The following is an 18,177-nucleotide window of genomic DNA, read 5'->3' as shown; positions in this document are numbered from 1 at the left end:
CTTCCAGGAGCGAGCAGGGGATGGCCACTCGGGTGCAACAAGCACCCGAGTCCCCGCATACGGAGCGCCGGCAGGAGAGCTGCCGCCCCCGGGACATCCGGAATCCCGAAGGAGAGCAAGGAGCGGCCCTGCCGTGCGCTGCCGCGACGACCGCCTACGAGGGGCAACCCGCGGATCAGGACTCCGCGGGTAAGGATAATTACGCGCGCGGCCGCAAGGATCACCGAGGCCGCGCGCGCGGCCGACCTGATAGCGCCGCGAGTGGCCTATCTAAGTAATTGGGTCACCGACGTGTCTTCTGAGGGCCCCCGGTTCGGCACTGTCTAGCGAGCGCCCGAGGAGAGCAGAAGTCCCGAGCTGAAGCGCAACTCAGAGAGAGCGAGAGAGGAGAGGACGCCAAGGAGCGTCATAGGACTGGTGAGACGACGTGGTCATCCTGCTGTCGCCGAATTAAGGTAGTAGGGTGGATGGGTTCCGAATCATTTATCGTTAATAGCTTACGCTGGACTTAGTTGCCGGCCGTTTTGGAAAATTTTCGAGAGATTCGTTTATTGTCGAGTCGCGTTAGTAACGTAGCGAGACCCTATTGGGAGAAATTACGACCCATCCACTCTCTCGCGTTTCCGCATATTCTCTCTCCCGCGTGGACGGTCCTCGCGCGTAACATTGTCGCGCGAAAATTACCGCGAATTACGCGTTGCCGATTATTGTTCGAAGCGAAAATCAAAGAGCTCATAAACGCTTTCAGGCTCATTAAAGTATTGATAATGTAAAGTATTAATGTTGTAAAGCATTGAGGTTGTAAAGGCTTAAACGAAAAGGCGTGATTACGTTTGATTTTGTGTGTGGAATTTATGTACGGCGCACGCGGTGCGCCCTTACGCCGGCCCCTTTGTTGTCGCGCATACCGCGCGGATCACGCGCCCGCGGCGTGGAGCCATATACCCGGTGGCGCGTCGCCGATTTAATTAATCGTCTTTTCGTTATTGGGGACCCTACCTCGTTGCCGCGAATTTGTTAAAGATTATTCATAACTCGGCACGGCGAACCATCGGGCGTAGTGCCCCACCGAACTCTCAATCGTGCGTCTGTGCACGCCGCTTATTTCTTTATATTATATACTCATGTGTCTTGTGAACAAAATTTAAATATATGTTTTATTAACTTTAATTCCTAGGGTGATTTCTCGCCGCCACGCACCCGAACCCTTACCCGCACAGAGGCTAGCCGAGCGGGAAAGTTGCCGTCGCGATCTCTCTCTCTCTCCCGTGATTGACGCCCGCGAAAGGGCTAGGACAAGAAGTCCGAGGAAATTAAGACTTAGCGTCCCGCGAATTTATTAATTGAGAGACGGTGCGGCTGCCGCACCTGGCGCCCAACTAAATTGAGATTTTAGTTTTCTCTTTATTATTTTTTTTTTTTTGTTTGTTGCAAATTTTTTTTTTGTGATCGAACGGAGAGATCGCGCCGAAGGTAACCGATATTCCGCAGGAGACTTTTCTCCTTCCGCGACGAATGGATATTCGCTGCGAATTCCGCGCGATACGGTTATAATATATATATATATATATATATATGTATATACAAGGTGTTTCAAAACTTGCGTAATAGTTTTTAATGGCGGATTCCTGGTATCATTCGGAGACGATTTTTCCTCAGCAAAAATGTCGGGACACCAATAATTTTTGAATTATAAACAATTGAAAATAAAGGCTGTTTTGGAAACTAAGCCTTGTGGAAATGAAATATTAACAGAACTACATTCTTCGATAAATTTTAGGTAGAGTTTGCTTTAATAGAATTTTAATAGGCTTAGTTATATAAAGATACGTAATAGCAAAAATTGGGAACATGCTAAAAATGATGATCTCCCTTAACATTTTCACTAAGGAAAAATCGTCTCCAAATGATACCAGGAATTTGACATTAAAAATTGTTCCGCATTTCTAAAACACCCTGTACGTATACATACATACCTGTATCCTCGCATCCACTATTTTGAAGCAGAAATATAAGCCCGTCACACGTTTCGCGCGTACAAACTTTCACATATGTTCACGACAAAATTCGTAAAAAATATTGCGCAACATATATAATTTACTGCGCTACGTTTTATCGTTTCGGTCAAATCTCTCGCCGAGAGGGTGAGATTTTGGACAAATTTAATTCGTCGTGTGATTTTGGGAGACGCGCTCGAGGAACTTTTTGTCGCGCGTATGATTCGTATTTCGAAACTGTCAAGCGTGCAATTTTTAGCGACACCTTCGAAGAGATGCATACTTTGGAGAGACGTGCCGCGAATTTCGCGCGCCCGATGAAGAAAGTGGCACGAAGAATTTCGCGAGCGACTTTTCGCGAAGGCGTCTCTCGTTTGAATGGCTGTCGAGTCGAGAGCTCCTGCTATCGCCATTCGCGCTCTGAAATACGGATCTTCCGTCATGGCTCATGCCGGAAAATGTAAGAAAGTTATGCGGACCGTGTCAAGAGAGTCGCGCATGTCACAGGGGAATATACTATAGACGCTAAAAAATGCAATACTTGCTCGTGTACACAGTTCATGACACAGTTATTTCGAAAAATTTTTAAATTAAACCATTTTGCCGATAATAAAACTTTTTTTTTATATAATTTTAAATAAATAGAAACCCATGCTGGAAATTGATTTTGGACATTAATATTGCCCACGGATATTTTAAAAAATAAATGTAGAATTGTGACAAGTTATATCAGTTTGACGTTTTATTATATTAATAAAAAAATCGGTTTATAAAGATATATTTATATAGTTATCTGCAAATGCGTTACTTTTTTATACAAGAAAGCATAAGTAGAACAAACCGTATATATGTGAAAATCTCTTAAAATATTATATAAGGGCGACCCTTATTACGATGGTTACACATGCCACGCAAGCCTAAACTCAAAGTTGTAAGCCGGCTTTACGCTTAGACGTTTTCTTGTGAGTTTGCGAGCGTCATGTTGTCCTTAATAATAGTTTGTTCTTCTTGCTAGGCAACATTGAAATATTCGCGGCAAGCGCAACTGACGCGGCCTCTTAACTAAAACCTCGCAGCCAAAAAGAGATAATAACTCGTCGTTTTATAAAATTTATAAAGCGGTATAAATGTGATTTGAAGCGCGAAAAACTTGGAACATTGCGTATAAAAACAAAGGGGAAATTTATAAAATAATAACGTTGCAGCTTTTGAAAAGCAATAGAGAAGAAGAAAAATAAACTTTGCGGAAATTTTTTCCAAAAAAAAATATATGTATAGCTACGAGCGCGCGCGTCTATCGCAGCTTCTAGGCACGTCAATCAAGCAGAGAGAATCGATAAGCAATATCGCGGTTCGGTGATTGACCCGCAGCGACTGCGTCTACCGAAATTGCACATACCACGTGCATTCCCCGCATTACCTTTTATAACGCGACCTCATGACTCTATGCATCGCATCGTTTCGCCCCAATTCTACTCTTTTTACTATCATTATTTATTAAAGATTTATACAGTTCGGGCACTTTGAATTTTTGCGAAATTATTTCATAACAAAAATATAACATTGTTTTATTTTAAAAAGAAGAAAAATTTTTAATTTTATGTTTCGTGGCGAAATAATCAAACCCATTGCCGCATAAAAAATTAAATCCTACAATAGCTGAAATCAAACAAAGTAATTTTCCAGAATTTGGAAATTTTTCGTAGTTTATATGTAATTTGAAAAATTATTTTATTTAAGTATATTAAAAAGCGATATATCTCTATTACTCATTTTTGACTGTTTCGTGATGATCTCGATCATCGCAAATGATGGAGATGCAAAGTTATCGAGAAATCGATTTCCACCCGGAGCGACGCGGGCAATCTGAGGTATCATGAAGTTGTTGCTCAAAGGTTATTATATTATTTGACTGATGCGAGGAGAATCGAGTATAACGCGTGGGGAAAATTGATGACGAGACCCCAGGATATTATTATATCATATAGACAGAGGAAGAGAGGGAGAGAGATGAAGGGAAGCGCAGTCTCGCGAACAATATAATCATATTTGCCTTATGCCGTTCTATCGTGTCCTATCATACACGTTCAAAGGTAATTCGACAGTTTGCGCGCAGTAAGCGAGCCAATTCCATTGCTGTCTGACAAAATTTAGCCGCGTTAATTAGGCAAATACCGAGCGTCTTTAAGAAAATCGAATGTTTTCATCAGCCGAAAATGAACTGGTAAACTTTCTCTCCTGAATTACAAAGGAAATATTTGCACGGTATACATTTTTTCCCTAATTGAATTTTTACATTATTAATTCCTGCTTACACATATTGACTTTGTAAAGTAGAATTTATGTAATAGATGGATTATTCAATTAATTTAAGAGTTTTATTATTAAGTATTATTATAAGAGCTTAATTATTTTAGGTAATAGACTTGATCATTTTAGAAAAAATGTTTGATTAAAAAATTGATTTTTTTGTTAATTGCAGATAATATTCTTTTTTATACAAACACATATTTGTTTTATATTATTTTTTTCGAATAATTGATACAAGTAATAAAATCATATACAGGTATATATTTATACTAAAATTTTTTGATATTATTTCTTGAATATATTTTCTGGAAGAATAAACAATCCGAAATAATTTCCTTCCTAAAAAATAACTGATTTATTAGAATATTATAGTACCAAATATTTATAAAAAAAATGAACTCTATTAACAAATATTTGAAATCGTTGCGAAAGCTGGCTACAATACCGTTGGGCAAATACTGATTCAGTTATTCTCGCGATCGTGACAATTTGCTCTCGATGGCAACAGCTTTGGCGAAAGCACGCCAGATCCGAGAGTGCGGCATTACCGAATCCGGGAAGTTAAATGTCTTTTGACATCTCGCCGTTGGGACCGCCGATTTTCGAAGTATCTATAGTCCCGGGAGAATGCCTAAATGCTATTCGATCGCTTAAACTAATTGGCGTAATTAAATGAATCGAGCTTTACGAATATGTTCGCAGATGTTCGAGCGACACTTCGACGTTTAACAATTTCTGAACAATGCTCGTGAATGTTGTTTGCACTCGGAATTTTTTCGTGGTATATTACATATACGTATAATTAATTCTTGATTTTATATTAACACTAAACGATAATTAAAATTATTGCTTTAACTCAAGCATAAAATATATGGATATATGTATAGAATAAATTCGAAATTTATTGAATATAATTATATTCATTACTGCAAATATGCGAATGTACAATGAATAATAATAATAACAATAATAATAATAATCTCTCAATTCCCTGTAATTTGTAAAACCGCCGTCGGAATTCGAGGTAATTAAAACACATTTTTTCTGTGGCATTTTATCACCCGTTTCACGGGAGAGATTTTATTTAACAATTTTATTTTACATACCAAAATGAGCAATATCACATTTTCGCCGATATCGTACGTACGCAAACGTGGAGTTCCCAACGCTTCCAATATCACGCGTGCATACTGTGCCATATAATCAAGCGTACACGACAGCGCGTATCACGTTAACCGTACGTCAACGTACTTGCATACGCAGCTCTTGCTTAACGACGGATTTACTGCGTCGAAACGGACCATGCCGTGACAAGACACTGGCTTTTGAATATTGCTTCGTCATCATACTGTTGATCATACACGAGGCTATAAACAACTCAATAGCTTACGGAATATCTCAATTATCCCTTTGTCAAACCCCAGAATTATTCCCTCGAATTATTCCCTCCGAAATAGGGAGGTCCCTCTCTACAAATTTCCCTGATAAATTCGTGATTTTATCTCTGCACAATTTGGAATACTTGGAGCTCGATGCTCTGAAATTATCGTAAACGATTATAATTAAAATGATAAATGAAAAATGCTGAAATTAATTAACTGTCATTTTTTAATGCATGCAGTTATTGAGAAGACAAAAATTGTGTTGAAAAGAGGAAAATCTGCATTTTTTAATGGACATAAATAAAATGTTCGTATATCAGGTTATTTTATTGAAAAAAGTGCTAATAATCATATAAACTAATGATAGAGATTTTCAACAGTACCTGATTTAATAGCAGCTATTAAAAGGATTGTCAATAACATTAAAAATGATATGTTAGACAAATTCAAATGGTGCGCACTTCGAAAATATTTATCATTAGTTTACATATGTGATTACTAGCACTTTTTTTATTACTTTTTATTTATTCATTATATTCATTACTTTTTACTATTTTTAACACAATTTTTGTTTTCTCAATAACTGCATGCATTGACATTAAAAAATGACAATTGATTAGTTTCAGTATTTTCCTATAGGACACCCGTATACCAGTAGCTACAAATAGATCGCACGAGATATTTTAAGGAAAACATACCAAAAACCGATTTCTTCGTAACACGCGCAATAATATTTATCGGATCGCGTATTAAAAAATGACAGCTGATTAATTTCAATATTTTCCTATAGGACACTCTGTATACGAAAATCATAAATGCGAGTCAAAGCAATAAAAAAATAGCACGCATTTCATTTATCATAATTTTATTATGTGTACAAAGTAAGAATATAGATAGATTAAGTAGTACAAGTCAACAACTTCTCCCTACGTTTAGCCTTTTTGTCGCGCAATTACTCAGCTATTAATATAAAATTATAAATGCGAGTCACAGCATTAAAAAGTAGCACGCACTTTATACATCGTAATTTTATTATGCGCAAAGTGAGAATATGGATAGATTAAGTAGTACAAGTCAACAATTTCTCACTACGTTTAGCCTTTTCGTCGCGCAATCACTCAGCCAATAACATAAAATCATAAACGCGAATCAAAAACAATAAAAAATAGCACGCACTTTATATTTCGTAATTTTATTATGCACAAAGTAAGAATGTGGATCGATTAAGTAGTACAAATCAACAATGTCCTACTATATTCAGTCTTTTCGTCTCGCAATCATTCCGCCATTAATATAAAATCATAAACGCGAATTAAAGCAATAAAAAGTAGCACACACTTTATATTTCGTAATTTTATTATGCACAAAGTAAGAATGAGGATCAATTAAGTAGTACGAGTCAACAATATTTTACTATATTCAGTCTTTTTGTCTCGCAATCATTCTGCCATTAATATAAAATCATAAACGCGAATTAAAGCAATAAAAAAAAGCACGCATTTCATTTATCATAATTTTATTATGTGTACAAAGTAAGAATATAGATAGATTAAGTAGTACAAGTCAACAATTTCGCCCTACGTTTAGCCTTTTTGTCGCGCAATCACTCAGCTATTAATATAAAATTATAAATGCGAGTCACAGCATTAAAAAGTAGCACGCACTTTATACATCGTAATTTTATTATGCGCAAAGTGAGAATATGGATAGATTAAGTAGTACAAGTCAACAATTTCTCACTACGTTTAGCCTTTTCGTCGCGCAATCACTCAGCCAATAACATAAAATCATAAACGCGAATCAAAAATAATAAAAAATAGCACGCACTTTACATTTCGTAATTTTATTATGCACAAAGTAAGAATGTGGATCGATTAAGTAGTACAAATCAACAATGTTCTACTATATTCAGTCTTTTCGTCTCGCAATCATTCTGCCACTAATATAAAATCATAAACGCGAATTAAAGCAATAAAAAATAGCACACACTTTATATTTCACGATTTTATTATGCACAAAGTAAGAATGTAGATCGATTAAGTAGTACGAGTCAACAATATCCTACTATATTCAGTCTTTTTGTCTCGCAATCATTCTGCCATTAATATAAAATTATAAACGCGAATTAAAGCAATAAAAAAAAGCACGCATTTCATTTATCATAATTTTATTATGTGTACAAAGTAAGAATATAGATAGATTAAGTAGTACAAGTCAACAACTTCTCCCTACGTTTAGCCTTTTTGTCGCGCAATCACTCAGCTATTAATATAAAATTATAAATGCGAGTCACAGCATTAAAAAGTAGCACGCACTTTATACATCGTAATTTTATTATGCGCAAATTGAGAATATGGATAGCTTAAGTAGTACAAGTCAACAATTTCTCACTACGTTTAGTTTTTTCGTCGCGCAATCACTCAGCCATTAACATAAAATCATAAACGCGAATCAAAAACAATAAAAAATAGCACGCACTTTATATTTCGTAATTTTATTATGCACAAAGTAAGAATGTGGATCGATTAAGTAGTACAAATTAACAATGTTCTACTATATTCAGTCTTTTCGTCTCGCAATAATTCTGCCATTAATATAAAATCATAAACGCGAATTAAAGCGAATTAAAGCAATTAAAAAATAGCACACACTTTATATTTCGTAATTCGATTATGCACAAAGTAAGAATGTGGATCGATTAAGTAGTACGAGTTAACAATTTTCTACTATATTCAGTCTTTTTGTCGCAATCATTTTGCCATTAATATAAAATCATAAACGCGAACTAAAGCAATAAAAAAATAGTACCAATTTCATACATTGTGTACGTCGCATGAGATAGTTTATGAAATATACTTGAAGGAGAACATCAGATTTCTTCGTAATGCACGCAATAAAAAATGTCGGGTCGATTGAGGAACCGTTTGTTGAAACATTCGATAGAAACACCAACAAGATACGCGTGCAAATGGCAGATGAAGAGTAGTCGACAATAATTAAAGGCGCGGTCGGATGGAAAGAGTAACCGGGTGCACTATCGATCCGAATGCATCGATGAAAGCCGCCGGAACTGACGACACGGCAGCAGCCCGATAAACGCTATCGCGCACCAGCGGTCGATCCTTTAAATTAATCGCTACGAGACGCTATTGCAAATGGCAAAACCGCAGTAAAAATGAAGCGTTTTCGCTTGCGTTTCGTTCAATTCGCAATAAGAGCCGCCGACTCGATTCTCGATAAGAGCCCATCGTCGATGATTGTGCGTTGTATGTACACTCGTGATCGTTAAAAAAAAGTGTAAACCGGTTTCTATTACTCGGCAAAATCCCATGCAATCGGCGAGAAATGCATCAAGAATAAACGATCCGCCGTTTTATGTAAGTTACAAGAGAGATTACCACTTAAAGAGATTAAGGATTAATATTATTGTATGTTGATTGTATATACTAATCTATCATATAATTTTATCGATTGAAAAACAACATCTCGATATTTGTCAAGCAAAAATAATTGATGCAAACAAATCTTTTTATTAAATTAAAAATTGTCAAGTGGCATAACTACACACACAGACATCATAAAGGTAATATATGTATATGTTTAGATGTTTTTGTGGAACAAATGGAAACTTCAAATAAATAAAATACGATAATATACAGTAAATAGTGAAAATAACAATAGCGAAATTGGAAATCGTTTGAACAAAATATATCAGCCAGTGAAATTTTCGATCGAGAGATAAACACTGTCTGGCTGACTGACATAACGCATGGACGGTTTTAAGCAACGATTAGCCATGCTGTAAATTAATCGTCCTGAAACGTCACAAAGCGCTGCTGAAAAGCCACCGTTGCATTCAATTAAAAAAGGAAACTGAAACCGATAATTACGTATTTATATGTCCGCAAATACTTTCCGGACTCCGGAAAACTGTTTATTGGAAATTATTTCATTGAAGCTTACACAATACAATTCCGTAACAGATATTATTGACAGATCTCCGACTTTGTGAAAGTTTGCAGAAATGGATCAAAGAACTTTATATATGATATCAAACCGATTTCGTTCTGTAATTCTTGTCTTCGTAAAGGATATCGATGTTACACAGAGATAAAAACTTTTAATTAAATTCGTCACTAAACCTAGTGCAGATATAACTTTTGTATCTTTTTTTATTTGAGTTATTAATAGACAAATTTATTTTTTAAGTTTAACGTATACGAAACTATCGAGTATTGGGTGAAAAAGAGAAAATCGATCATATAATAGTCAGACTGCTTTTTCATTTGTCGCTTTTCATCGTATCAAATCTCGCGTGAATTCCATTCAGCCAAATTTCATCATTCGGTTCCGAAAAAATTACGTGATCACGATATCGACAAAATTCACAATCAAAAATATCTTGCTTTTTATCTTTTCACTCGGAGAAAAATGCAATAGCCGATCAGTTTACAATACAAATCTTTTATTGTTAAAGCTAAATACTGTAAAATAATTTTCCCAAGTTCTTATATAAATTCAACATTTATTTTAATAAAATTAAAATAATAAGTAGATAATAAAAATGATAAAATATACATTTATATAATAAAGACGAATATATATATATATATATATATTAAAAATATTTCTGTAATTTTAGAACATTTTGACAACAATTTATATAGCATGCAATTTGTAATAATATGAAAATCTAAATATTTTTATGTTGGACACTTATCGCTTGTGACGAAAAAAAATTCTTTTATTAGAAAAATTTGCATTTTATTATTATACTTTATTTTAAATTTTATTTAACGTCGAAAAAATTATTATGAGTTTGAGCAAAGTATACATATCAGACTTTTCAACTTGTACTTCAACCCGTAATATGCCCAACACATAAAAGAATATAATAAAACTTTCGAACACACAGGGGAATCGTTTTACGGAAGAAGACTTTAAGTAATCGTTAACCCGGTTATAACTTCCGCTTTCACAACATGCACGATGAATCTCACGAAAAATTTTTAATATATCCTGTAGCTATGATAGATTTAGTCCTGTCTGTGATATTTGCATGTTCATAATATAACTGCAGCAAACAATCAAACTTTGCAAAGAAAGTTTATAAAGTTCCGCCTCATTCTTCTTTGACTTTTTTACGTTATATATGCGCATTAATATTAGAAAATATATAATATTGTTAAATAAAATTACAGTTTGATAAATGAAAATTCTTAAGAAAATTGTTACAAGAAAACAAGAGAGATTATGTAAGACATTTGATTGAAATATTATTTCATTAATTCATTTAAATTTTTTGATAAACGAATTGGATCATTAAATTATTTACTACATAAAATCTCACTTAGTGGATGCTATTCCGCGTCTTTTTCTTTTACCATTTGTTAAACTTGTATTTTTACTGGCTATCGAATAGATTTTTTTTACGCCTTAGATATATTTCTTTCACAGAGCTAAGCTAATAATTGAAGCAGACACTTCGCGTGTGCCATCTCTCAGTATTCATTATATCAAGCAATGCTACCTTTTCTAAGGAAAACTCATCGAAGTACATCGAGTAATCACTGCACGAGAACTCCAGTTAATTGCTTGATGTTGACACTTGGATGGTGTTCCTTTTTTTATCGTCAAAATGAATTAGGAAGAGAAACAGTAAACTGACTCTAGCTATTTATAGTACTTAATAGATTATATTGTTACTGCACTTGTTGCTGAACAAAAAAAAATTAAAAATCGGAAGAGAAAAGTACCTTTTTTCTCTTTTCATAAAAAAAAATTTTTTTCTCTTTGTTCGAATATTTATTGTTTTTATATTTTACAATTATCACATTTAAAAAATAAATATTATACAAAACAAGCATCATGAATTAGATATATATAGATTTAACGATAACAAATGCAATAATGTTGATTTATTCAATGAACAATGAGGTAATACAAGGCGTTTTCAGACGAACGGTTGATTTATTCATTTGCTAACAAAAAAATATTGTTATATGTAAACTACATATATACTAGTATGTAGGATTAAATTCACTGGTCTTTGATAAATTAATCACATTGAATACTAAAATATATGAGGCAAAATTATCTCATATTATTTCACATTTCTTATCGTCTTATGCTTGTCTTTATTATCAATATGCGATAAGACTCTTAAACGTGTTGCACGTACTTACTTGATATTCTTCGTTTACAAGTTTTATTAGAACGAATGGATCACGGACACATAAATTTTGTCAACGAGGCAACTTTCATCTTACAGGGCTGGCCCCGTTTATCCTTCCGACTATCGCTACTTCGTACATTCTTTACGCGAATCATAAATACGAATTTTCTGCTTGACTATTCGCTACCTACTTTTTACCTGCCTTTTTCGAATAGGCCTAAAATTTGTCGCCTGTCAAGGGACACATTCTGAAGAAAAAGGAGCATATATTTTCGTCTGCCAACTGCATCTTAGACTTCTTATTTTTTTTTTTTTTAAATAACATGGTCACAATAACAAAGTGAATTTTTTCTGTGATAATTAATATTGTGCCATATGTATTATTATATGTATTATATATTTATTTTCTTTTTATTATAGACGAAAGATGCATTGATTAGAATATTAAAAAACAAATGCAAGATATGTTATGTTAAAAATGCTTACATTTATAATCTATAACACACATAAATTTTGTGCAAATTTATAAATTTCTAAACAAGAATTATGTGAGTTTTTAAAACATGAATATTTTCTATTTCTCATTTATCTTCAGATTTAAAAAAGTTAGAACTTGAAATAAATTCTAAACAAGTTTTATTTCTTAAAAGAAAATAATATTACTTAAATTAAAATAATTTATAAGCAAACGCCCATATGTAAAAATATCGAAATGATCTAATTGATTTTGAGAAGTAGTTTATTGTTTATCTTATTATAATTCTTCTATATTATTCTTGCACTTTTTTTATATAAAATATTGGTCAATTTTTTTTATTATAAGTCCATTATATCTGAATATATACATTTTATTATGAATTTTAAATAAAAAAATCGACCAGAGCTTTATTTAAGCTTTACTATATGTTTTATTCAGGCAAAAAACTGTTTAAAAAATATTTTAATACTATTATTTATTGTTAGAACTTTTTATAAAATGCATGAATATGTTTAAAACGATACAAGAACTATTTTACAGTGAACGGAATTTTTGAAAATTGATTTGCATTTTATTTGGATATTCATACATGCGTGCATTTGTTTGTAACTAATTTTAATCGATTTTTCGCTTTTAGCAGGTAGAATTGTTTTTGGAACTCTAATAAAACTGTAACTTTTTGAAATTAAATAAAAAATATAAGGAAAATCTCGTCACACAAAGTATGACGCTATGTGAACATAACGTTTATTATAACATAAAGGTAAAATTTTATGAGTTTTTACCAAATAATATACCAGTTTTATACATATGTTTAATATTGGCACAAAATAAAAAAAAATATAAAATGGAATTTTAGCTACTGAGAGTTTATACATAATATAATATTACGAAAAACAATTAAACGAAAGATACAAATAATTAAAGATTTGGCATCTTTTTTTTATTGCCAACATAAATCTAATTATTTCGAAGCACATCCAACATTTTCTAATACAAGTAATATAATGTAATATAATATAAAAACAATTTCAAATATTTTTCTATCTTTTTTACACAACGAAAATGAACATCTCTCAATTTCACAGGTAACGCTCTCCATTTCGATTCTCATCAGTCTCCACGTGTTCTTCCTGTTGGTCGTTGAGATCATTCCGCCGACATCCTTGGTTGTGCCGTTGCTTGGAAAGTACCTGATATTCGCCATGATACTCGTCTCGATAAGGTAAGTGCTTTGACACGATTCATATAATAGCAGTGGAGAACGGAGAGTTTTCAGCAGAAAATTACTCTCGCGCAACACGCTCGCGAAATTAGCGCATCGCGAAAGTAACGCAGTTAAGGCAAGAAAATGCGTTCGTGATTGTAACAAACTGAACGCAGAGAAAGCAATTTTCCACAATTTTCGATTGTAGGGAAGAAACAGTTTCCATTGTCCCATTTTCCTCGCATTTTCTTACTTCATCGTGTTATTACGCTATCAACGATATCGATTAATGCTTCGACGGCGATTTATCAGTCCGTGTTTACGACAGCAACGTTTTTGTAGCAATTAATATAGCTCCCGTGAGAAAGATCGTAAAGAGACGATACGACGACACTTGTGTTTGCTAACAAAAAAAATCTAAAAATAACGACGAGGGTTGGAAACGCGCTTTCTCGTGTCCGCTCTCTCAAAAATGGACGCTAATTCTCGTAACAACTCGTAGAAGCATCGTCCGCAGCTGTTTGCTCTCCACAATGCGTTCCATTTCTCCCCAACGTGAAACATTTAACGCTAAACCGTGCACTTCTCAGATCTTCACCTGTGATAGAGAGTGTCGGTTACAGTCGATCTCTAAAGGTGCGAATTACGATTAGAGTGATGCCGTTTAGGAAATGCGATTCAAAATATAGATAAAGTTTTAAATCAAATAATTTCATTTTCAATTTTCGATGATATATTTTATGAAAAAAACGTGAATAAAAGTAAAACAAATAAAAATTGTGAATTAAAAATAAATATATGGAATGTAAAAAAAAACAATTATACATTATTGCAAAAAATGCATTATAGAAATTTATGGTACGTAATGTCATTTAATTTATGAAGTCTTTACATATTTTTTTCTGAGCGTATGTCTGATAATTTTGTGAATCCATTTTTTTATTTAAATAATTTTTTTTATTTTTCTCATAGTCTCTACTTCATCATCATCTTACTTTAATTTGACGTCACATATATATATATATATATATATATATATATACCATATATATATATATATATGACACGTATCTGTGCGTGTTTAATGTGCGTGTCAATCTCAAATTACCCCGAAATAGGCGTGATGTGACAAATAACAAATAACAAGCATCCTCGATACTTCTTGACCCGAAAGCTTATCCCAAGCACATATCTGATAATGGGAGAGGCACGTTTCTTATTAATATGATTTTATCAAGAATATTGACGAAAGTGAGACTTTTCCTATAAATAACGTAACTGAGAAAAGTAAAATGTTGAAATAAAAATATAAAAAATACTTAAGATTTTTAATATTCTCTTTTTTAAGAAAAAAATTTGTAACATAAAAGTAAAAAACAAAAGATAGAGAGAGAGAAAAAAATATATTGTTACGTTTAAAGTTAACAATTCTTTAATTAATATACATTCTACATTTCAGTGCGAAAAGATCAAGAGAAACCGAAAACATGTACATATTATACTAATTTAGAAAAAAATGAAATGAAATGAAAATTTTTGCCACGTGAAAAAATTTGATTTATATTATGGTGATATTTGTCGCTGAATAAAATCGTCGTTAGCGAGTTTTCTCGCTCGCCCTTTCATTTTGACAAAGGGTATATCCTCATTTTCGCTGACGACAATCTGCGCCACAATCTGTTGCTAATAATCTGCCTCAGTACTCTCTTAATTAATCTGAACTTTAATCCGTCCCTTTTTTCCTGAAAAAGAAAGAAAGTGTTCTGTATTCTGTAAAGACAGAAATCTTACTCTGCTGAAAAAATTTAGCAAATTAAATTGTCACCTTAACACGGGAAAATTGTATTTAACTGTAATTTTTAAAGACTAATAAATCACGAGATAAATTTTTGATTTGTTGAAGAATAATCTGTTTAAGATGTAAATGAAAATTTAAAAGCATAACGCTGATTATCTTTATCAACAATCCCCTCCAATATTCTGTTGCCAATCAACAAATCCGATTATAATCGAAATATAATTCCTCATTTTGCAGTTTTGCGATTTTTATGAATATTAAATAATGCACATACTGAAATTTTATTCGAGAAGCATTAATTGAATTAATATTATTCAGTTATATGCATTAACATATTAATGTCTGATAAAATTTAAGCGAAATTCAATTGGAATAAACGTCTAAAAATGACAAACTATTATATCTGCTTCCACGTTTATTTACAATATATTCGCGTATTATATTCATAATAACAAATAATTGTCAACCAATGAAATAATTAATATCAAAGACTTAGACAACACATACATACGTATACTGCATAGACATTTATCTACATATATACCTATTTTTCTATTTATCTGTCTATTTATCTATCCATTTGTCTATTTTTCTTTTTATCATTATTACACGAAAAGTATTTTGTGCAAATATTTATTTATCTATTTATTATACATATTGTATTAATGATAAAGGAATAAAATTGAATAAGCAAATACGTACCATTAATAGCATCAGATAGCGTTTAAAATACGAGATTTTATTCAATGTTTTGTAAATATTTTAATGCAATTTAATGCAATGAGCGAGATAGTCTCTCTTTTTATCAATTATAAATTTATTATTCAATGTGTAATATAATATAATAAATATTTAATGAAATATTAAAATATATATAAAATTCATATTTTAAAGTAAAATATTAATTATGAGAGAAATATTAAAAATGTAAGACAAAATATTTTCATATATATAATATGTTATTTTAATTATTTGATAAATGATTATTAGATTATGTAAAATTTTGCAAATTTAAAAAAAATTTTTATTATTTTAATTATTATTTAACTTAAATATAAAAATATATATTTTACATTGTTTATTGTATAATATGATTTTCTCCTATGTTGTTCCTTCATTTCCTGCTGCGTTAACCAAAAACCGTGCTTGAAATCCGTCGGATGATGAAGATCCGGCAACGCGATACTGTGCAGACAAACAGAAGCTTTTTGTTTTCAAATCTAGGTTATCGCAGAAGCGAAACATACATGTTACCTCATTACGTCGAGCGAATGTCTAAGTGAATTGACTTATCATGAAGACAATTGTTTCTCAAGATGACAAAAGATGCACGATATTAATCGACGAGTATATTCTAATTATTTTTAACAAGTACTACATTTTTGAATAATAAGCACGAGTTTTATATTTTTAATTAAAACATTACAATTATATATACGTATATATTATATATTAATAACCGCGCACAATAAACAAAGAATTTTAACACTACTTATTTTTAACAAGTACTACATTTTTGAATAATAAGCACGAGTTTTATATTTTTAATTAAAACATTACAATTATATATACGTATATATTATATATTAATAACCGCGCACAATAAACAAAGAATTTTAACACTTACGAATTTATTAATCGAGTTTCGTATAATCGAAAAGTAGTACAGATCAACGTTTGCTGCTACCAACCTTGACATCCTCGCAAAAACACTCATAATTATGAAAATAATCTGACTCATTGTGCATGTGTTTTCTATTAAAGATAATCTTCTATACAATTTTATTTGAAAAATTAAACATAGCAGGAAAACGTAATCAATAATATTTGCGTGATGAAAGTGATTTAATATAATTTATAATTAACACGCGTGGTAAAATATTACATAATTAAAATATTACTGAAATATTATTTAAATAAAGCAAAGATCTAAAAACTTTTCCAATCATTTTGAGATATGTGTGGAACATGCCGCGAATTAATTTGATTAAATTCTGCAATTCTCTTGCAATTCTGAATTTTAATGAGGAAGATCTTGTGCTTGTATGTACGTAATTAGGCGAAGCCTAATACATACATACATGAGTGTGATATTTATAAAGTTACGTCATAATCGCCCGGAGATTAAACAAGCATGAAACTAATTCTCAAACTTGTCGTCGACTAATAAATTGAGCTGATGTTTGTCTTTGACGGTGATGATGATCCGCTGCCAATGATATCAACGATAATTAGATTCACGGATTTATTAATCGGAAAGTAGTACAGATCAACGTTTACTGCGAACAATTTTGATATTCTCACGAAAGCGATCGTGATTATGAGAATAATGTGAGTCTTTACATATTTCTCATTTTGAAATAATCGTGTTTTCTATTTAAAATATTCTTCTACATCATTTTATATGAGAGATTAAACATGCGAAAAATATGTTAAAAATATTTTCATCTTTTAACTCTTCTACAAATTCTTATTACGCATACACTTTCTTAATATTCTTAGCTTTTTTAAAGAATTTTTTTCATTCGATCGATTATATTAATTTGGTCCATTCAATTTTTTGGATCACTTATTTGATTATTATTAATTACCATCTCCGAAAAAACAGGCAAACCATAATAAGAAATAAATATGTTCGCGCATTACATTTCATTCATTTTTATATAATTTACGAAATAAATAAATCGCAGATGTTTGATTTATGATTTCGTAAATTATACACACAGGTAGATATGCAAATCTTATTTTTTTATACTACTCCCATTATTTCCGACTACTTAGCGTATATATCGGTCAATCGGTCGTCGACATTTCGGCGCATCAATTTGAA

At 32.2% G+C, this 18,177-nt stretch overlaps 1 protein-coding gene across 2 annotated transcripts in view; it reads left to right on the top strand.

Annotated features, from left to right (window-relative positions):
- Positions 1-18,177, top strand: part of nAChRalpha4 (nicotinic acetylcholine receptor alpha4) — a 205,406-nt gene that overhangs the window by 162,439 nt on the left and 24,790 nt on the right. For both annotated transcript variants that reach the window (XM_085485293.1, XM_085485292.1), the window contains exon 8: positions 13,431-13,567. In XM_085485293.1, the coding sequence (XP_085341419.1) occupies positions 13,431-13,567 (137 nt within the window). The remainder of the gene's footprint in view (positions 1-13,430; positions 13,568-18,177) is intronic.

This window comes from Nylanderia fulva, unplaced genomic scaffold (genome assembly GCF_048542155.1).
Source record: "Nylanderia fulva isolate GAGA-0341 unplaced genomic scaffold, ASM4854215v1 Scaffold36, whole genome shotgun sequence".
Classification (NCBI taxonomy): Eukaryota; Metazoa; Arthropoda; class Insecta; order Hymenoptera; family Formicidae; genus Nylanderia; species Nylanderia fulva.
Note: the sequence above shows the minus strand (reverse complement) of the source record. Positions and strands in the feature narration are given on the sequence as shown.